Source organism: Strix aluco, chromosome 4 (genome assembly GCF_031877795.1).
Source record: "Strix aluco isolate bStrAlu1 chromosome 4, bStrAlu1.hap1, whole genome shotgun sequence".
Lineage (NCBI taxonomy): Eukaryota > Metazoa > Chordata > Aves > Strigiformes > Strigidae > Strix > Strix aluco.
Window position 1 is genome coordinate 114,882,850 of NC_133934.1, and position 23,019 is coordinate 114,905,868.

Here is a 23,019-nt window from a genome sequence, read left to right on the forward strand (position 1 = left end):
GTGTTAGGTTAATGGTTGGACTGGATGATCTTCAAGGTCTTTTCCAACCTAGATGATTCTGTGATTCTGTGGTCTTTGGCTTTAAGGCAGTCTGGTGTGGCTTCACCATGTCCATACTGGTACGCTCTCTTGACCTCCCGAGTTCGGGCGCTTGCATCCTTACTGCCTGCAGGGAGGTGCCTGGGCAGGCACTAACCCTGGCCTGAACCAGGGAACCACGTGGGAGCATGCAGGCTGGCCTTGGGGACTGCACTGGCAATGTCACTGTGTGAAACACTGAGCTTCAGTCCCGGTACTGTTTAATCTGTTACTGGTTCCAGAGGTGTTTTCTGTTCCCTGCTCACTGTAAAGGGTTGAAAAAAATGCCAGTAGAATATGGTGTAGACCTCCCTACTGAAATACTGATGGCACTGAGACTTCTGCCATTATTGCTCCTATTTCTTAAATGTAAACTCTGCTTTCTGCAGTTTATTTGAAAAAAATAGTAAACCTGGGCAAAACATGTTATTTTTTTACAATAGAATATAATTCACTTAAACTTCATAAAGTAGTTTGCTATTAGATCTTACTCTCAGCTCAAAAATCCTACAAATAGCTGGAAGATGTGAGGAAAAATGGCACTTTCTATTTGCTCTGTTGTTATTCTGTCTTTGTGCATGTGCTATTTACTTTTGGAGAGGGTAGCAGATTAGACACTGTAGGAGGAAAATGTTACTAGTTCTTCCAGAAAGACATGAGGAATTCAGTGATTGCAATCTTACAAATTTTATATATTACATAAAAACAAAAACAAATTTAAGGATCTTTTCTGTGTTCTTGTAAAATAATCTTTCTGGTTTTTTAGATCTTATTGGAGGCTACTAAGTTACAAGAGAGAGTATGGGAGACCAGTTTACAGACAATGAAAGCATGAATACATTCCAGTGTTTTTTCCTTTATACCCCTTTTTAATTATATAGCTGTTACAACGAGATGACTGAATTGGCAAAAGAACAATCAGAAATTTTCTGCAAATGACAATAGGAAAATGAAGCAACAGTTTCTTAGCAACAAACTCGAAAATATGCTAAATAATATTTTTTTCACTGAGATTTGTGTATGTTATGTTCCAAGCGTTGTTCTGAAGTAGACACAGATTTTTGTGTGTGTTTCTTTCAGATTAATGTTCTTATAGGTTTGCCCTGACATGGACTTTTTCTGAAGAACCACTGTTCATGGAGACATTCTTACTTGGAGTATGAATGGAATCAAAAATCTTGTTTTGTAAGGCTAAGGCATTAGATGGAACATTAAAGCTGCATTTTTTTCAGGGTTTGGTGAACTGTAAAAAAACCCCAACATTCCAGTCAGAGGTTGCTCATTTGGAAATTATGAGCAACGATTGATACTGCTCTGTCTGTTAACGTGGTAGTGAACAGACTGAATTGAACTTCCTCACAGTTTAGGTTCTGAGTCCTGAGCAGAACTGTGCTTACACAGTGCATAATCTACATAGTGTACATTATGGAAGGTGGTGGCATGGTTTGTTTTTTTTTTTTTTGTTTGGCCATTGCATAAGAAATTCTGGCTTTTAATCTGGAGTGCACACATTTTGCCTGAAAGCATTTCTTGTCATGTGCTGTATCCCCCAAATCAGTTCCTTCATATTCCAGGTGATGCAGGTATTGCAATACATGCTGAGACTTCCTAAATTTTCAGCTTCTCTGTGAATAATTTGATTCACAGGTTAGTTCTTTGGGAATGTGTAATAAGTGAAGTAAGAATTGCAACCTTTTCAGAGTAATTTCCAGAAGGCAGACACCTAACTGCTGGGTAGCAAAGGACGACTGTGCGACATGACAAATCCCTTCACCCAAGAGTCCTTCAGGTACAAAGTCCTCCCATCTATTTTGTCTTTTTTTGATCTTTGTCTGTATTGCGTTTAGAGTTTATTGCTTTAGAAGGCATGAATAACACTTATTTCTCTTCTTCCAGTAGGTATGAGTGCCATTTTCCCAGGTGCTCTGTAGTTGTCTCCATCAATGAAGGACTATTTAAAATCAGCCCTGTTTTGGCTTTGCAAGCTTCCACGGCTCCTGTGTTAAAATGGAGGCTCCAATTCACTCTGGATTTCACAAAAGCAGTACGAAATAGCTCTTCATTCTATTACAATAGCTGTGACAAGGTTAGAACGAATCTGAAAGTAGAGCTTTATTTGTGAGAAGAGAGTAGTGGAAAAGGGAGGAGCTGAAAGCAGCAGCAGTGGAAGGGAAGTCATGCGTGACTTTCATCGCAGATGAGAATGACAGACCAGTTGGGGTGAATATGCCTGCAGATTTACATTCAGAGGGGATTAATTTTTATATATGTGGTTGTGGAACAAAATATGCAAGCTTTTTTTTTTCCTGTCTGAGAAATGTGTGGGTCTAAAGGAGATACGTTTATGTTGAATCTGAGCAAGCTAATTCCTTAAGTGATCTTTATTCTGGTCCAGTATTCATTTTGCAGAAGAAAAATCTTGTTTTAATTCTGCTCTTCACATTTCCAGGATATTTGTGGATCTCCTTGACATATCTACTGATGTTAAAATTAATGGGAGTCATGCCTGCACAGTGTTTCCTGGACTGTTACAAGGACAGATTTTTAAAGGCATTAGGGAGCTGTTTACATGTTTATAAAGCCCCCTCTTCTTTAGTGGCTTACAAAATATATGTAAAACATGATATGATAAGTCAGCCTAATTGTATATCTAAATTCCACGTTCTTCAGTCTTTAAAACCGAGTTATGAAACACCTGATTTGAAAACTGCAATGAATTCCTAGTTCAAGGCACACAAGAGAAAATGTCTTTGGTCTCATAAAATCTGTATGAGATTCATGAGAACTATTTGCAAGGTGAAATAACCACAAATTGTCTTTGAAAGAACTTGCAAAAGGATTTTCCTAACTAATTGAGACTGGGATTTCAATGCATTTTCCTAATACTTATCCTTGGCAGAAACCTGCATGTCAGGATTCTCAATTGGGGAACATTTTATAAAACTTCTGTTTTTCCGTGTGGTGCTAGTTAATGAACTACTCTGAGCTGACTTAGGTTCAGTTACAGCTATTACATTTGCTGTCTGATGATGTTCCCCGGTTAAAAGGATAATACAAAGGAGATGTTCAAAATGGTGTTTCTCATTTTAATTTGTCATTATGCCTTGAAAACTCCAATTGGTTTTAGTTTTCTGTTATATAACAGTTTAATTATCTATATGTACTTTGGATTAGATTTTTCTGCTAGTAATTCTGTTGTACATTTGAAATTAATGGAGATGCTTTAATTTATTACTGTTTTACTGGTTTAACTGAGCACAGGATTTGGCCTAACTGGTACACAGAGAAGTAACACACAAAGGACCACGTTTATTTTTTGCTAAATAAAAGCTGAGGTACTTACCAACCATAAAATAAAAGTTAATCAAATTCTGGGCAATATAGTACATAGTATTACCTAATCCTTACAATTTCTGGAATTTTTATACTTTATCAACAAAACTTACTGGGTCATGTGGGCATTTCACACTAATAGGGAAATGTTGCACCCACTCAGATAAGCCCTTGTAAAATATTTACGGGGTGTTTCTAACTCCTGGTTTGTGATTGTTTAGTTGTGTTCCATATAATCATTGCAAAGGCCACTGTTTTGAGGCCCGCAGAATGACTTTGTTCAGTAAATTGTAAGTGCAACTATGTGTGTTGATTCTTGTCCTGCATGCATTTTGCATCACTAACATGCCCCAAATGAAGCTGTCTTTCTAAATCTTTAAGAAATATATAATTTTCCATGCATATGTGTCCACTAGTCCGGGGTAAAAATGGCATACCTTTATTTTGAAATAAACTCTCCCTTGTACCCCCAATGTACTCTGTATTTGTGAGCCAGAACAATAAATCCTACAGCATCCAAGGCCTAATTGCATCAGGAAGAATATCCATGTCTGCCCTGCTGCAAGTATGAGCGGTGTGTTGCCAGGGTCAGGGAAAGGGCTGTAAAGGCGAGGAATGAGAAGTTACAAAGCGCTGACGTGATGCCTTTGGTGTAGAGTCACAGTTCATTGCCGAGGACGTCAAGGGTTTTTCTTGGGTCTTTTTAGAATAATATAAAAGCATTCATTGGGGGAGGAACCTGCTTTGGACTTTTCATTAAAATCAGCATGTTTATAGCCTTTTTCTGTGTAATTCTTCTTTGCAGTAGCTGTGGGAGCGGGCCAGGACGCTGGCGAGGTGTCCTGGCACAGGTGGAAAGGGACCCTACCCGAGCTGAGGGAGAGGGAGCACTGACGAGGAGCCCCCCCGGGGAGGCCGCAGCAGTGGAACGGGAGCTTCAGGGAGGCTGTAGCTGTGGGAGGGCAAGCCCATGGCGGCCACTGCTGCGGCAGAGGAGCCCCGCGGGCGGCCGCAGCAGGCCAGGGGGGCCCGGCGGGGCAGGCTGGGCTGTGGGGGTCGGGCCCGCCGGCGGGAGGCGGCGGGCAGGGGCGGAGGGGGCGGCGGCGCCCCACGCGCGTTCGGCGGTTGCCGCGCTCGGGAGCTGTTTTGCCCCGCGGAGGCCGCTGTAGCGCCGCGTTGCCCCGGCGACCGGCTCGGCGGTGCTGGGGCGGCCCCACCGCGGGGGCCGGTGCCGTGCAGGCCGCGGGGCAGCCCCGGGCCGGGCCGGTGCCGAGGCGCTCGCGCCGGCAGGGCGACTGGGGGGGGGGGGGGGGGGGGAGCTGCGCCGCGGGAGCGGGACGGGGGCGGGGAGCGTCACCGCACCGCAGCGACCGTCCGTCCCTCCTCCCGGGGTGGGAGGGCAGAGGCGGCAGCCGGGCACCGCGGTGGGGGGGCTGCTCCGCTCCGCTCTGCGCCGTCGGTGAGGAGCGAGCCGCGCGGCCGGGGCGCTGCGCGGAGGGGTGCCGCCGTCCCCTGCCCGCGCCCCCCCTCGGGGACGGGGGGAAACTTGGCTCGAAACTCCCCACGCCCCGTCGAGGTACCCGCGGCCGCCCGGGGCTGCCGGGGGCTGCGGGCGCCGGCCCCGCTCCCTGCCCGCCCGGGGCAAGCGGAGAAAGTTTCCCGGCAGGAGGCTCGGCGGGGGCGAGCGGCGGCGGGCGGCCGGTGCCGCAGTGTGTGCGCCGAGGCGAGGCCGGCGGCGGGTTCCTGGCGGCCTCCCGGCGGCAGGAGGCAGGCGGCTGGCGCGCTCGGAGGGGGTGTTGCGCCGTGTCGGTCCTGCCTCCTTCAGCGCGATGTGAGAGTCGGGGAGAGCAGCGGTTGCCAAAGGCTTTAGGTGTTACATGCATCCAATAATCATCTTCTCCAAAATGGATTTTAGTCAGAGCAATTTATTTGGATACATAGAAGACCTGCAGGAACTAACTATTATAGAGAGGCCAGTACGCAGGAGCCTGAAGGTATACACTTCAAAATAGAATGATGCTTTAAAATCCATCTGAAATTGTGTCTGTTTTATTTATGCACAGCTAACTGAATAGGCAGTTTATTTTTCACAGCACCAGGATACTAAAAATGGGTTTTGGTCATTTTGGAATAAGCAGTCTCGAATTCTATACAGCAGGGGCTTAATATTTTCAGTATAAGAATATTAAGCTGGAAAAAAATAGACTAACTTAGTTCGTTAGATTAATTCCTATGTGACTTGTTTATACTTTAAGTGATTAATAGTGATGGTGGCTGACATGGAACTGTACTTCTATTACATTCTGTCTTTTCCTGGTGAAAGATTTATTTGATTGAATTTGAAATGTTGGCTAGAGATTTCAGGGATTAAATTCAAATTACTTATGGAACTATCCCTGGATATGTGGGGAGGAAGGGGTTGTTTTAAGAAGATTAAAATGATGAAATAGTAAGGCATTGTAAACTCATAATCTCTATTTCACGCTTGACAGACACCAGAAGAAATAGAAAGATTGACAGTTGATGAAGAGCTCAGTGATATTGAAAGGGCTGTTTATCTCCTCAGGTATTTCCTAAAATATTACTGTGAAACATTGCTCACCATCATGCTTACATACAGCTTTTTTTTTGGTGCTTTACTCTTTATTTTCTGTCTTTCAGTAGTAGTTTTTTTACTTTCTGCTGCATTAAACATATAGGCAAGATAAAAATAGGTACTGTAATTTTTCAAAAAGATGCATAGAATGGCATGCCTATGTACATGTATAAACATTTCTTTTCTGAGTTTCTAATATGGCCCTCACCAACACTGAGTTGTACTTCATCTTCTTTTAGCCTGCAGTTGATTTTGCAAGATTCCCTGAGTGTTAACATTAATAACACCAATCATCCAGTGACTTCATATTCACCCTAAGGCATGAGCAGTTACCACAGACTGGTAACAGGGCTGTTTGAGCATACTCTATATGTCTGGGCTTTCAGAAGAGAAAATTTAAGAGATTAGTTTTATAGTCCTTGGGAAATACTGTAGAAGATACTATATTAATACTTCCCAGTGTTCTGGTTTTTTGTTTTACCTCCTTCTTGTTCTTTGTTTATTTGCAGCTACTTGAATAACTTAAATTTTGATAGTTTGAAATACTGATCTTTCAACTACTGTGTAAGTCATCTTTGAGAGTACAAATGTTCTGAGGGATTTTTGATTTGAATATGCATTTTTAAACAATACCTAGTAATTGGAGAACCAGCTGCAGCTCCCTCTCAGTTTGCTTATTCTGCTATTTTAAATGCTCTTCTAGTCTATGCCTGTCCTCAATGTTTCTCTTTTTGGGGTGCATGCCATTATTTTTAGGCAAGTATTTTTGTCCGCTGATACTACTTTTGATACTGAGTTTTGTTTATTTTTTTTTTTAATGCTGAACTTTAATAAATAGTGGATATTAAAACTTGGTTTGGTAATAGTTCCTGTAATCAAAGCAGTCTGTTGACTCTAGGGAGATTCAGAGGAAACACTTTGCATGTGGTGTGTATCATTGCAAAGGATGCATATAAATTTTTGGTTTTACCTCACAGCAATCAGCATAGTTGAATTTTTTTCCCCCTTTCCCTGTGTGGCAGCAAATTTCTTTGCTCTTTTCCAAATTAAAGATCAGGTTTCCAGCAATATGTCTTTACTGGATCATTGCCTTGTTAAAGGGTAAAAGGTTCCACTTCGTATCTTTCATCTTAATAATTGCTTTTCAACCTGGCCTTGAACTTCTCCCGACATCTTCATCTGCTTTCTCTCTACTTGAGCAGCTGTTCTGGGGACATAATATTCTTTTCCTTGTGATGAAGTTTTCATTTTTGCCTCTGCATTGTCCTCATTGCTGAAAGGTAGCTTCAACTCTGCTTGATAAACTTCTTGTAAGGCAGTCACTTGCTGTGATTGTCCAGGTATGTTAATACAATAATCCGGTGGAAGCTTTTGGCTGTTCAGTAGTATATTATCTTCCCTGTACTGAGTGGAGTATAAGCAATCAGAGTTGAAAAGCTGCCTGTAACACAGGTAGTATCCTTTATATAATGTACAAAGGAATGTAGTTTTGGCTTGTCTGGAGTTTTTTAATCTATTATAATACAATAACCCTCCCTGTTCCTGTTTGACAATGATGTCAGTCTGGTCTTTTCATGCCTCATTTTCTCACATGGATGCATTATTTACTGTCCTTCAGGTTGTCCCTTATGTGGGACTCTCCTTGATGTTATCCAAAACAACACTGCGTTTTCTGAAAATCCCCCTATAAAAATTGCTTTGGTGAGATTGAAATGAATTGTTAATGATGTCTGTGTTGTGCTCCATTTGGAAAGGATGAGGCTATCTCCATATACATTAAAAAATACGCAAGAACAATAATAGAAAGCAAATATCTTACTTTAAATTCTACAAATAGTATCAAAATACTTAATGTTGTGTCACATTGTCTTTTATATTGTCACTTACTTATGCAACCCTAATCTGCAAGTTGGAGATTTTTAATTTACTGAGGAGGGTATCTTTGGTGTTGCTTGTACAGTACAATGGAGCTGACTAATACTGAGTGAAACCTTTGTATGATACAACAAAGCTAATGTTTACTAATTATTTCCTGTGAAAGTGCAAGAGTCCTCACATTTTAATGGCTTTCATTCTGAACGAAAAAGCCCAATCACTTCTCTTTTCGCATGCTCCTTTCCCTACAAAAACTGTCCCAACTTCTCTCCTCCCCACCCTTGAACTTGGATACTCTGGTCTGCTTATATGCAGAGTCGTACCTTTAGTAGATACTTGCTTTTTCTAGATTTCTGCTTCTGAAGTCTTTTACTATTGTAGTCTGAAAACAGGTACATTGACATCATAGTTGGAGAGAATAGTACAGCCTTTTACTGTCTGAGGGTTTTGGTGCCTGAATAGTGGGTTTTGTTTCGTTTGGTTTGTGGCTTTTTTTTTCTTTTTTCCTGTGACTGATTCTTGGTATACTGTGTATATGAGGAGGTATTAATTTCCCAACTCTGATCAGTTTCATCAGTTCATTCTTCTCTTTTCACCTCTTGTATTACTTGTAATTTGCCAGTAATACTATGGAGTTTCTGACATGCTCTTTTACTTCTTGATATTCTAGTTATTTGTTTTGCTCATCTGGTATGTATTTGTATCCATCTAATGATTATTTTGTATTTCCACAATATCTTGTCTGTCTCTATCTAGCCATGATGTATTGTCATAGATTTTGTAAATTTCTGTTCATTATCTTCTCCTAAGTATGACATAAATCTATGTCTACCAATGTTCTTAGCACATGGTAAGTACATTGACATATTAATCCTGTTTCAAACCTCACTCCCACAGGAATGTGGCTTCATTTTAATTGGTTTTCTATTGTTACTTATCATGGTTTGGTTTTACATTCTAAAGTGCTAATTGTCATTTTGCCAATCCCAACAAGTTTTTATATATATATTTGATTGTTATTTTTAGGGGATGACTTTGCTTTCAGTCTCCCCTTTTCTGCCAGTACTATTCTTCAGATAGCTATGTAATGATGTAGACTGACAAAATGATCTAGCTATAGCTAATCATTTTTAGTCAGATTAGTTTTCAGCTAAATCAACTCCTTGATACAGAAACAGTCATGCAAGCAAAAGAAAAGGACTCAGTAGCTCTCCTGGTGGCCAGAGTCACTTTAATATGACATAAGCATGGGTGAACTTCAGCTTTAGATCACTGTTGCCCAGACTACTCAGTTTTAATTAGGTAACATTCTGCAATTAGACTTAGCAAGTTCTAATTTAATAAGAATGCGGTAGCAAATTGGACTCTCATTTGTTGTAGTCTCAATTAACCTTGATTCTGGTTGAGGAACTGGGCTTCCTTAGACCAGTTTGTCAGGGATGTTTATGAATTTGCCACGGAAATCAAATGGATTGTGGTACCTAAAGAGGGAGAGGCATCTGAGTGTCTAGGATCTGTTTTAGAGCTTCAGCCTGAGTGCTTTGGGGGTTTCTGGAACATCTAACTGGAATCACTGAAGAGTTGTATTCTGACTGTATTTTGGATATTGCTGGACCAACAGAAGAACAAGGAGAGCAAAATAGTTATGTACATCTCAACCATGTTGTTTTCAAGATTGATGGCTTATCATAAAACCATCAGCAGGTTAAGACGTGGTGCCAGACTTTGCACCGAACCGACTGAATGGTTTGCATTCTGCTTCAGGGCATCATGACCTCTACCAGGACAGTGGCAATAAGCAGCTCAGGGACAGTAATTTTTATGCCTGCTATGAACTTTTGCCTGTAATCTTAGTTTTTGTGTTGGCTGTTTGATTGATGTTATTACTTATTTGTCTTACATATTGGCATACAGCCAATAGCAAAATATGTATTCTTTGCCTGGTTTGAATCTGGTTTGGGTACAGGGATGCTTACTGCCATGCACGCCGTAGCATGGTTTGTTTTCTGAGGACTTTTCTGATAGATTTCCTAGGGGTTTTACATTGTTGTGTGTATTGTATTATTTTGTATTCAGCTACTTTTTGTTTATTTCTGCCTGCTTTATGTTAAAGCTTCCAGGCCTTGACATTTCTGTCATACTCAAAATAACAGGGTAATAATGAGTTATCAAGGTGGAAGATTGAATTATTCACCCTTTTAGGAACATACTGTAATTTGTTTTTGGTGTGATCCTATCTCTCAGTTTAGAAAACAACACAATCCCCCTCCAAAACATTTTGAAGACACAATAGATACTTTATCTAGATTAGAAAGAATTCAATGCCTATAAACTTGGTGTGTCTTTAAAAAAAAAAAGTTATACTTTATTGTAGTCATCTGTGATTAGCTAGAGTATTCTCAGATTCTAAACAACTTTTTATACAGTATATGTTGTTAATTGCGAGTGTCAAAACCACTACTATTAAAAAGATTTTTAAAATTTTCTTTCTAGTTTTTAGTCTTCATCATGTTAGTTTTGGAGGTTGTAGGTGCAGACAATTTAAATAGAACCCTTCACTTAAATGTAACTTTAGGAACTGATTTTCTAATATAAACATTGTGTCAATTTTTTTGTGTTACATAATCCTGAGAACTGGCTTCTCTCTTCCAATTATACAGCTTCTGAATTTATGGTCCTGATGCGTACATTGTATACTGAAAGATCCAGCTGTCATGCTAAGGACATTGGAAGATAATTCTTCCAACTATACTGGCAAGCTGTAAATACTAACATAAAAAGTATTTCTTCAGTCTTGTTTTTTTTCCCTGTCTTTTATTTTGTAAATGACAAATTTTATACAAGTTTCATTCCTGATTCACTTAATTGGATGGATGAGTTGCCTGACCTTGATTCAGTTACACAAATAAATTAATATATATGAAATTGATTCTTTCATCTTAAAGTGAAAGGTGTACCTGTAGTCTTCTGAAATGATGCCAAGTCACATCCTTCTTATTAAAATTTAGATTTATGCAAATACTTTGGTTGATCATATTTGCTGAGTTGAAACTACAGCTGAGGAATCAGCTCTAAGTGTACAGAGCAGAGTTCATGTAGTGCTCTGAGAAACCTCAAAAAAAAAAAAAAGGGGGGGGGAAAAATCTTCAGTTTTCTTTCTCTGGCTACAATCAGTGCAGGAAGATGGCAGTGCCAGTCCTCTCCCCATTCTGGTGTTTGTGCTACGTTTGCCCTTGTGCCTGCACAGCGCATTGGGGAATTTGTCTGAGGCAAACCGTGAAAATAATGGTTAGTTTTAAAACAGATCAATTGTGTGATCCAGGACTTTGTGCAACTGAAAAAAAGCCCTGTGTCAGCACAAGAGAATTGGGAACAGTGCTTGGGAGTGGGTGAAATGGCTTTGAGACTTACATTTGACTGGCTTATAGTATTCATGAAGCTAAGGTTTCCTGGTGTATAGTTTTGCAGTCAAGTTAAGCTGAATGAAGCTCTTCCTATATCAGAAAGAGTAGCTCTTCTCTCCTTCCTTACATAACTGCGTGTTACTGATAAATTTTGTGTGCCTGCACTAATGCTATTGCAGCCATGCAGTCTCAGTCTGATTAGGGAACAGATGCTAATCCTAAGAAATTTTTCAGGTACTTGCTTCCAACAAAATGTGCAACTGCATGAGTTCTCGTGCTACTGTAAGCCAAAGCATGAACAGAGAAGTCACAGCTGGAACATCACTCTCCCATCAACAGTAGAACAGATTTAGTTCAGGTTACGCTAATCTTGAATCTATACTTTGAATCTGTGAAGTCAAATAGTGGTTGAAATAATCAGAGAGTATAAAGTATTAGCTGTAGTGTATTTAATGAGCCCTTTGACATTAAATGGACTTCTGGAAGTCTACGTGAGAGCTGCGATGTGTGAGATCAGTGGTAGCTCTTCCTTATGCATTGCTTAATTCTCCTCTGGAGATATCAATTATATTTATGTTTCAGAGCATCTTTGTGCATGACATAATAAGGAGAAACTAGGTAGCTGTGTAGATGCCTTTTTTAATAGTAAACACAATTGAAAGAATTGTGGGTTTTCATAACTTCTAAAAATTGTTCTCTTGCCCTGGGAAAACCTTATCATGCTCTCCTAGAAAAGATCTACATAGGAATATCCAGCTAAACATTTACAATGTTTCATTCTTTCTACATGGCAAAGCCCATACAGGAATAACATGTTGCCCAGCAGGAGACTGAGTTGTTTTGTTTTTGTTTAGATGAGCACTGGCATTTAATAAATAACTTTAACAGCTGCACAGTTCATTTTGAGATGGCACATAATTAATGTGTAAGTATAATAATTCTCCTTTATATCACCTTCCTTAGAAAGCTCCAAGTGTTTATAACAACATTTTGTACTTTTAAGGAGCTTTTATACTCATGCTGGCTCAGTATTACTAATTTATGTTCGTATCCTTTACGTATCCTGGTTTGGGAACAGATAATAGTATTGCGCTAGTTTATGTCAGGACCTGGGATGCATCCAGTGGAAACTGCATGAGGATGTAGATGGGAAAATGCAATGTTTTGTGTTAGAATATATCAAAGGTATAAACTCCTCAAGGAGTAGGCCAAACTGTTCATTTATGGCAAGTCTGAGAACTCTTTCACATGATGGTGCCCTGTAATATGACTGTCATATGCTAGTGACTGAAACAAGCATCTAGTGGATTTTCTTGCAACCTCTTTCTGATGTTTTGAGGACTACTTTGCCATGGGCATAGGGAGCCCTTCGCATGTCATGGCGAGATGCTTCCACAGCCCTGCACTTTGACTCTACTTCATTTGTTGCTGACAGAGAGAAGAAGCAGCAGTTAGTACTGGTCCAGCTACTCTTCCCCTAAAAGCAGCAGTAGACATTTCAGTTTTGTGAATATCAGGATAGTAGCATGTACCATTACCTGTCCCAAAAATGTGAGTACTTTAAGACTCTTCAGAATAATCATTCTTAGTGCTGACACACCACATTTTTACATTCAGAGCTCTTTTAGATACTTCTCAGAATCTCCACAAAGTGAGGCAGATAACAATCCATTATGTATTGGTTCACATTGCTGCACTTTGTAAACTTTGTGTGAAAGGAAGTTGTTTTACTGAGGTGAAATTTTGATTATAATTTAGGGACTTCAGGAACTAGGACTTCAGGAACTAGGACTGCAGGCCTGGGCCTGTGTCTGTGCCTCAGCTGATATGCTATGACAGGAATAATTTGGAATGAGACAAGAAATAGCTTCATTGAGTTTTAAAATTAATCCTGTTCTCTGGGGTATACTTGTAGAACTGTTTTATTTAGCTATTTTTAGAGTTAACTTCAGTAATATTAATGCTTTTATTTCACCAGCTGGTAGTCTAAATGCCAACACTGTGGTAAAGTTACATCGGATCTTTGTCAAGACTCAGACCCCCAAAGCTTTATATTACAAGAGAGAAACCAGGATTATTTCATCACTTAAACAGAAATTTTTACACCGTGAAGGCAGAATGGGAATGTAGACAGTTCTTGAGATTAAGTAATATGAGGAGGTCTCCATTATTCATGGAGAAGTTCTTCTATGTTGGTGGGGGCATTTTATTCAATCTTTCAGACGTTCTCTTTAGGTCTTGAAAACAAACGGAAAAGGAAATTGGAAGAGATTTCTATAGTGAGGATTTCTATTGACATGTTCTGACAAAACCCATATTACAGCTGAAGAGCCAACTGTTTAAATGATACACAATTGTAGGACTCTGTGCCTGAAAAAGAAGATCGCTTCAGATTCCTAAAACTGATGCCACAAGTGGCATTTCCAAGCAAAGACAGTTATGTCCTCAGGGAAAGATTTTTAAAGGTAGGCTAGTGATGCAAAAGTAGAAAGAATCTTTTCATTTGAACATGATAGTGATGGGAATGCTACGTAACTGAGTTTTCAAAACTCACAGTTTGAGAATTAACGTGTCGCTGGCATTCTTACATTTTGATTCCCCCCTCACCCTTCCTAGATCAGGTTGTGTATGGGTCTTTCCAGTCTGAACAGTAACAGTATCCGTTGCAGGCTTTGAAAATAAGGGTTCTCGAACTCTTACACCTCAGTCTGTTAAAACTAGTTTTAGATGGCTATCACATTCACTGCAGCTGAAGTCGCTCCTCTCTCCATGAATAACATTGCTGGTCTCATAGAGACACTTTTTGACGAGATGGAGCTTTTCCCATTGAATGTTAATTCCCTATAGCCTATCAGATGAACACCCCTGTCTACAGAAGAAAAATGTCTTTCTGCTTTATGAGTCATAATAAAACAGAATGAGAAAAGAGACAAAGAACCACTTGGAAACTTCTGCTAGATTTCTTAGATACATCTGTCTGAGGCATGCTTTATTGCCTCTGGCTGATACTTTTATACAAGCAGGAAAATGTACCAGATGTTTCATATCCATGTTATTATTTGAATGGACTCTTGATGATGCGGGTATTCTTATTTAAATTCTACCTTTTAGCTTCTTTTGCTTTCAAATAAATGTTTTTGCATGTTTCTGTTTGCAAAGCATTACCCTACAAGGGGTTAACATTAAGTAATAAAAATATCAGGCTCTGGATATATTCCTGCGTCTCTTGGTAGCAGTTGTTTCAGGAGCAGTTTCTTTATTCCATGTTGCATGTCTGTGGGTTCTGAGAATGTGTACAACTCTCATGTGCAGATGAGCTGAGTCATTCTTTGTCAGTCGTATCAATTCACAGCAAAACCAAGGGGAGTTGCTATTTCTTGAACCTGTTTCCAACAATAATTAACATCTTGCCCATCTATCCCTACATACTAAGGAATTTTAGATACCTACCCCTTTCTTAACAGACTCTGTGGACAGACAGTACTTCTTAGTCATTGTATAATTCCCAAATTATGCATTCTTTGTTTACAGAAACATGCTACAGTGTGATTTTTAGCCCCAGTGTTTCTCTGATTTCTACTTTGCTGTTCTTCCACTGTTCTTAAATTTGCTATAGCATAAGAAAGTCAGGTTCAGGCTGTCTGTAAGGAGGGATAGATGAACTGAAATGAATGGGATTACATAATTTAAAGTGTGTATGAATCCAAGCTGAGTATAGTAACTAGGACTCTTGTTTTACTGACTTTATCTACTCAGCCTAACCAGGAAGGTATTTTAGGTCTTCAGACATTTTTTTTAAACTTACATTTTCTGGAAGATTATATAAATAAAGGTGACCAGCATCACCAAGTCAAAATAATGTATAATGATGAAGAAAGACTGAAGCTTCAAAGAGCATAGTCTTAGGTTCTTTCTAACAGGGGAAAACCAAAAGTAATTTATACATTCTTCTCGTCCTTATTCATTTTTCAATAATCATTCAGTTTAAGAGAATTTTTCTGGCTTTGCAAATAGATCAATGCAGACATTTTAAAAACCTATGAGAAAAATGCCTTAGGAAAAAGTGAAATCTTCCACTTGACTGTGGAAAAAAAAAAAAAAGAATTTTTTTCCTGTAGTGTATCTTAAATCAGAATAATTGTTTTTTATTTTTTTAAATGACAATGCACTGTAACTTTGAAGAAAATTGCCAGAGTTGCCACAGAGTTTTATGTGGCAGTCCAGGAGTATGAGGAAGAGTGTAAGCAGAAAGTCTTGTAGCCTGTTTTTTTTTTTTTTCTTATGAGAATAGCTTTACATACAAATTGTCAATTATGTCCCTGTTTTTGTGTACAAATTGTCAATTATTTCCCTAGTAAAAAGCTTTTAGTCCACATTTCTTGAAGTAAAAACAGTGAATTAATTTGGGTAGGTATCAATTAGCTTTCCCCCCCGATGGCTATTGTTGAACAACAAAGAGAACAACATTAAGCACTGGAGCCATCAGTTTATCCTAAGATTATACAGAAGTTGTTCAGAGCTGCTTGTATAACTCCAACACATTTCCCTTTACGAGGTGGAGAAGAACAGGAAAGTTGGATTCAAGCTGGGTTGAAGCATTGATAACTCAATTGATATAAACAGAGCTGCACAGCAGGAGAAGCGCTGTTGCACTCAGTAATACCAATACATTTTGCTTGCAAGGGGTTATGTCTGAAAAATGGGTGATTTACTGTTTGCCTGTGCTGCATCAGAACTCCAACTGACCAGCTTGTGGTCTGACTTTCCAAAGTAGTATATATTCTCTTATTTTTTCCCCCCCTCCTTTTTCCTTTTTCTTTTTTTCTTCCTTCCACACACCCCCCAGTGAAACTGCTTGGTAACTTCTGTTACCAAGAGTATATCGAGAAGGCTAGATAAGGGACAGTAAGGCAATACTTCAAAAATGCTAACTATGTTTTTTTTTGTAAATATGAATTAATTGTATTGTCTCTGACAGAACAGACATATGTAAAAGAGAAATGTGAAAGGCATCTGCTTTAATATACATCTTTACATGGTAATATTACTTACATTGTTGTGCAGGCCCAGAGATAAAAATGTTGGCTTTAAAGGGAGAAACAGAAAAGATGCCATTTTCACTGCTGAAATTGTAACTGAGCTTTTTGAGGAGGAGGATTTATGTCCATATTAAATAGCAAAACATGAGTCACTGCCTCATTGCTGCTTGCAACAAAATTCTTCTGTTATAAACAGTTAATCTCCTTTATGTAATTTCATTGTAAAGCTCAGGATTAGGATACCTATTTCTCTGCCATTTTGGGAGCTAGAAGTTATTTAGGGTAGAGACTTTTATTTTTATTTTTACTTTTTACAGCTGCATCAAGTGCTAGCCAGTAAATCAATGGAGAAAAGAATGATGACAACTTAAAATTAACATGCTTCTTTAGTACAGGTTTTAACCCAAGAGTATGTCTATTTCCTCTTATCACCATGTAAGGCCAACTGTAGATGCATTTTAAGGGTTACTTGTAACTTCTTTTGAACCTTGCATGCCTGTTGTATTACACATGAAGAAAATACTTGCACCATGAGTTTGTAATAAATTATTAGGGGCATACTCTTAAGGACAGATAAATACACTTGTGTTTGGATCACTTAAACTGCCCCACCTATTTGGAAGTGATGTGTTAGAAAGTAGATAGATCAATAAAATTAATATCCAGATCTTTGTATCTTTTTTATTTATTGCCAATTCTGAAGGCTTTAAGTACTTGCTTTTCCAGTGCCTCATCATACTTCCTGATTAAATGAAGATGATGATTTTTATTTTTTAAATGAATAATTGGAAAGTGGCAGCTTTTGGATCTGTTGTTTATAATGCCCAACACCTATAAGACCCATGAGCTGAAGATTTTAAGTAGATTTTAGTACTTGTTAGGTCATTTGAGGTGTTCATGACTCATTTTACTTGCCTTTTGTTGAAGGATGCAAGTGCTAGGTATTAGGTATTTTTTTTATTTTGTTGCTCCCCCTTTTTGAGTCCAACATACAGAAGACTGATTTTATTTTTCCCCAAAAACTATTCCTTGCATGTGCATACATCTTATTTTCCTTTTCCTTGCCGTCATCCCTATGACTGTGGGTTTGCCTTAGGCTCATTATCTTCAGAAGACTACACACCAAATACCAGTGGAGATGGTTAGTGTGACACCTGTAAAGAAAGACTACACTGGCCCTGTGATACTAGTAAAGAACTTTGGAGTTCTGGATCACTGAAATAACTGATAATCTAAGCACTGTGTGCTGTTTTTAAGGTAAAATCTACCTGTAGATATCCATTTGCATTGATGCCATATCAGATACCTAATAAAAGTATAATTCATGAAAATAATACATTGTGTTAATATTCCACAGTGAGTTTAGACTAAAAATTTTCTGTCCACACCTTTTAGTGATCAGTTAATTCTCTTCATTTTCAGTAACAAACAAACCAAAGGTAGGGGAAAAAAGTGGTGTTCAAATATTATTGTATCAATGGTTGCCTTTTACTGTAATTTTTCTTTTTCCATGTTACTTTTGCTTCATAGAAAGATATTGATACTAACATAGTAAATAGATAAGCCAGATATTCTGGTGGTTAACACTCGTATGCTGTGACGGTTCTATGCAGTTGAGCACATTTGACACACATTCAAATGAAAGAGATACTCTTTTCTTTCAGAGATTATTCTGAACTAATTTTAGTAAATGTGGGTGGAATTACTGGTAAATGCTTTATTTATTCTTTCCATTGCAGAATGTCAAACTCTTTTTGAGATAATTGTACTGTTAGAAATAATTTAAAATATGAGTATGAGGAAAAAATAGTCTAACAAAAGGCTAAGATCATTGTAGTGATTTTGAAGGTAGGGAATGTTATTTGGATTATAATTACCTAAACCTAGTTGGGTAGGCAGGAGGATTCTGATGCTGTGCTCATAATAATTTTAACAGGGATGTAAATACAGATCAATTATCTGTATATATAATAGTCATTTTAACCTACTGTTTGAAATTATTCTGTCAAAGAGCTGGAAATGTGCAATACTTGTGTCATCACTTCAATTTGTTTATTATGTTAATTGTATTATCTGGTTTGATTATCTGTCCACTCCAAGCTGTATGTCGTCAATGGAACAAATCTCGTGTATTTATGAGAGACATAACTCTGACTCTTTCTTCATTTTAATTAAGTGGCTGAATTTTATCCTACTTTCCAAAGTGAACATTAATCAAGTAAAACACTTTTTTGTTTGACAGAACATGAATCAGCAACAGCTTGAAATTGAAGTAATTTTAAGTTATTTGCATGTTTACCTCAGAAAGCTGCCTTTGATCTATGATTGTTTCCAATGGATGAGAAAGCAACACCGGAGTTAGCTGTTTGACATTGTATTGCTGATGCATGTAACTGCTTCAGTCTGAAGTAAATGTCCCATTTTACTTGAAAACATTTGAATAATGAAAAGAAGGTGAACAAGCAAGGCTTTCCACTTCTGAGCTGTTTAAAAGCTAGTTTATATGAGGTTTTGTCTTAGTTTTCTAATTATTTTTTTCTTTTGAGTCACCAGGCCCTTTGAGTATGACAGCAATAATTTGGTAGAAATTTAGTGTTAACTGGTTGAAGTCCTTCTGAGGTCGCAGTCAGATTTCCTTGGTTGGGGAGAAAGAGCTGCTCCTACAGCTAAAGCTTCAAAAGAGTTTCTAAAATTTCAGATGTATTTTTCAGTGCTCACAATTTTACTCCCATATTTTTCAAATTGAAATATGAGCTCAGCTTATGTTATTGTATGTGATATCTATCTACTTACAATATCTCTATAGATATATAGATATATTTCTCTTGCATATGGGGGAAAATGCTCTGAGCAATGGCTTCAAATCCTTGGATTCAGTCTCCCTACCCTTTTTTATTTTTATTCTTATTCTCCTTGTGGCTTTTCATTCATTCACTGTACTCATACACTGTACTTTCATTCATTCTGTACTCAGCATTCTTTACAGTGTCTCTGCTGGTCTTTTACATTTGCATTTTCTTTTGAGCCAGTCTGTGTGGTTTTGAAAATGGATGGTCAACTTGTGCAAAGTATGTTTTATGCACCATTTGTCTATGTTATAGCGGTTGATGCAGCAACTTAGATTTTGTTGTTCTAGATCTTGTAAGCCTATTCTAAAAAGTTTGAATTTTTTGAAAGAGGGCTTAAAAGTCCTACTTGTACTTTAAGTCTTAAAAGGTTATTGTTATTTGAGGCTTTTACCATAGTCTTCAATACAAAACAAACTCTTGCTTATCCAGAAAAGGTGCTTTTTTTGTTGTTGTTGTTCATATAGACAAATAGACCAGTAACAGTTGCTTTCCTAACCTTTAATGTGTTTTTGCTAATGGTATGCAGAGGAATTCCTAATGGAAGTAGTATAGGATAGTTAAGTTTTGAATAAATGATTGAAGAGACTCATAGCACAGGATGGGATGAAGGTAAGTGATATCTTCTGTTAGACTAGTCAATGTATCTTGAAAAAACAGACAATTTTTTTAGATCTGCAAGTCCATCTTCTAAAGAAGAGATTGAAATACACAGATACTGCTTTCTGAATCAAGAACCTTTAAATATTTCTGAGAAGATTCTCATCAATTTCCACAACTATGAGTTAGGGTTGCTGTGAAAAAAACAGAAAACCCACAAATTGATACAAGATGGAATATGTTATGGTAGAAGGGATGAGAATGCATGATAGAAAGGCACACAGATAAGTAATAAAGTGGGAACTTTTGGATCTGTTGTGTATAGTGCCCCACACATGTAAGACCCATGAGTTGAAGAAGACTCTAAGTAGATATTAGGACTTGTTAGATCATATGAAGTGTTCATCTCTTTCATGCCACAAATAGCTAACTCTGTGGATGAAATGTACTGATACAACAAATAAGACTGGAGAATGAAAAGAGATCCTGTGTCTAAATTAGAGTATAAGATAAATTTAGGTCAGCAGAAGTAATCTACCCTTCTAGAATTTGGTTAGCATCTGTGAATTTTTTTTTTTCTCCTCACTTTCTGTGTAGAAAAATTACAGGTCTTGTACTTTTTCAGAAGACTTCTTATATCATATAATGCATGCTGTGAAATGACAAATCTTGTTGCAAGTGAAAATTATAAATTCTGAGTCAGTGAATGAGGACTGGGCAGAGAGAAAAATAGTATCAGCTACTAGCTCATTTTTGTTATATCACCTAGGAATTGGAAATCGCATTGTCTTGATTTTGGAGTGAAAGGACTGCTTTTACTTCTCAAATTTAGACTCAGAATGAAAAACACCAAGATAAATTCTACCCAGAGACCATACAAAATGCAGTATGTGCTATAAGTCATCTAAGGAAAAGGAAATATTTATCTTCTAGGAGATAGTAACATTGATACTAGGGTAATATTTGAGAGGAAAAATGTGTTCCTTTGAGGCAATTTTTATATTCCTGAAAGTTTTCTTAAAATTCAAGGGAGAAGAGCTTAATGTTTTCTCATAGCAATTAGTGTCTAAACTCACAGAAATTGGTGATATTAGGAAGAATGAAGTTATTGTGTCATTACAGTACATTTGTTTTGGCTCAGGAACAGAAGGGAGTACTTGTATGAATTATAAATCCGTTCTCTCTTTGACAGTTGGTCAGCAAGCAAACAGAAATAAGAAACTTCAGTTGACCAAACTGATCCTGGTAAACAAGGTTACTATGAATACAAAAAACTCCTGGGCAGCTAAATCTGGGTTTTCCATTCTGATTTTAATTGCACTAGAAGCTTCATGTTTAGTGGTGTATGTTCAGATATGTACTAAGATCATATTAATTCTTCTTTTTTAATTCATATATCACATAGATTTTATTCAGATGTGCTGTAAAATTACTACAAGCACATGTATCTGGAGTAGAAGATCAGGATGAGAAGGTGGTTTTGCAAATGAGATTTTAATGGAAAAGGGTTACAATATCAATTGCAAGGAGATGTTCATGTTGTGATATCAGGACTTCTGACTCTTGAAAATGGATATTAATCGGGTGTTACATTTTCAGATTCATTTTATTCTATCATATTTTCAGTAAAATTGTAGAAGCCTGAAAATAAAGTTTCTCCTCTTTATTTGCTCTGGCTAGACAGGTAAGAGAGGGAGGGAGGGAAGGGTTAAAGGACAAACCTGCTTAATGCTTCTTTGGCCCCATCACAGTCTTGGACTTTGTTACATTCTGGTTTACATTCCTGTTCAAGAATCTTGCATATTGTAATAAATTTCATATATATGAAGGCTTGCATATATAAATGTTATAGTGTATTCGTACATACAGAAAAAGGCCGTTAGCTTCTAGGACAATTTAAATTAGTTTTGAGGTTGTTAGATGTGGTGCCCAGCTAACTGTGGTCTTCAAAAGGTATTTCTGACAGGAAAGAAAGTGCAGCATATGGCTTAGGAGCCCCAATATTGTATTTTAATACATAAGATTGGTTATAATATATAAAATAGTTAATATGATGCATAGATCTGTAATTATGCATATGTGTGTGTCTAAATGAGTAATGTTTTTCAAATTTTTGTACTAGCTTTTTTTGAGAAAGAAGTCTCTTTTTTTAGCAGTTACTGTACAATGCCAGAAATGTAAGCAGTTTGATACATCAGATACATGATTTTAGAAATATATCCCATATATCTTGTGTATCTTTGCAGTTTCAAATCCTAGGGCAAATTATCAGATAAAACATTGTTTTGATTCCAGATACATTTATTTGTCATTTGCAATGTGGTAGAGGATAATATACAATTTTGAACAGCACTTATGTTCTATAAAATCTCCCTTATAACATATAGTTTTAAGACCATGTTAATATTTGTACAGCTTATGCTTCTCAGTCTTTGTTCAGCTAAGGCTCTTAAAGTTATTTTAATGAAATGATCCTTTGATGGGACTGGGTCAGTTTACAATATACTTATTACAAGATATGTCAGATATTTGGATACTCCTGGTATATAATTTATGTTTACAGAAGTATACTTAAATTGTAAGTATACATAACATGAAATAAAGGGAAAGTTACTGCTTTACACTGGTATTAAGAAAGGATTGTACTTTTACAGAAAATACCAGACTGTATTTTATCAAAGGAGTATTCATCTTGAAAGAAAACGGAAATTAGTCTTAAAATCACTCATCAATATTTGTGATTTCAAGACATTTTTCTACTTCCTGGAATTTTTTCCCGTTTTTGTTATGAAAAACCTGAAATTATACAATCAAAGACAAAATCAAAAAATAAAACTTGAAAAAGTGTTAGTTTTTACTTAGTAAGAGTAGTATATAGAAAGCAGTTTAATAAATTTAAAGTCTGTGTCTACCTGTCTGCATAGAAAAGATTGCTATATAAAAATCTTCACAGTAAAAGAAGATTCTCTAAGGAAGTCTTGTGGACCAAGCACTTTTATGTTATTGACGGAAATACTTAACTGGATTTCTAGTTTGCCTTGGCAACCAGTCTATTGTACAGGAGAAGAGAAATCCTGGAAGGAGAATTGATATTGAATCATTCTGAATAGGCTAAATCCTGTCAGATACTGAGCTTTTATACAAAGAGAAAATTAAGTTTAGGATTTATGAATCACAGTCACAGAATAGTTTAGGTGGTTGGGGATGTCTGGAGGTCATTCGGTTCAATGCCCTGCTCAAAGCAGGGC

The 23,019-nt window shown here is 37.7% G+C and overlaps 1 protein-coding gene across 3 annotated transcripts in view; it reads left to right on the forward strand.

Moving 5' to 3' along the window:
- The first annotated feature begins 4,822 nt into the window (after window positions 1–4,822).
- PPP4R4 (protein phosphatase 4 regulatory subunit 4) overlaps window positions 4,823–23,019 on the forward strand; it is a 71,988-nt gene continuing 53,791 nt past the window's right edge. For 2 of the 3 annotated variants that reach the window (XM_074825015.1, XM_074825016.1), the window contains exons 1-2: window positions 4,823–5,405; window positions 5,904–5,977. In XM_074825015.1, the coding sequence (XP_074681116.1) occupies window positions 5,289–5,405; window positions 5,904–5,977 (191 nt within the window). In that variant the 5' untranslated portion in view covers window positions 4,823–5,288. Of the gene's footprint in view, window positions 5,406–5,903; window positions 5,978–23,019 lie in introns of those variants that run through there. The other variant, XM_074825018.1, reaches the window with a different exon arrangement.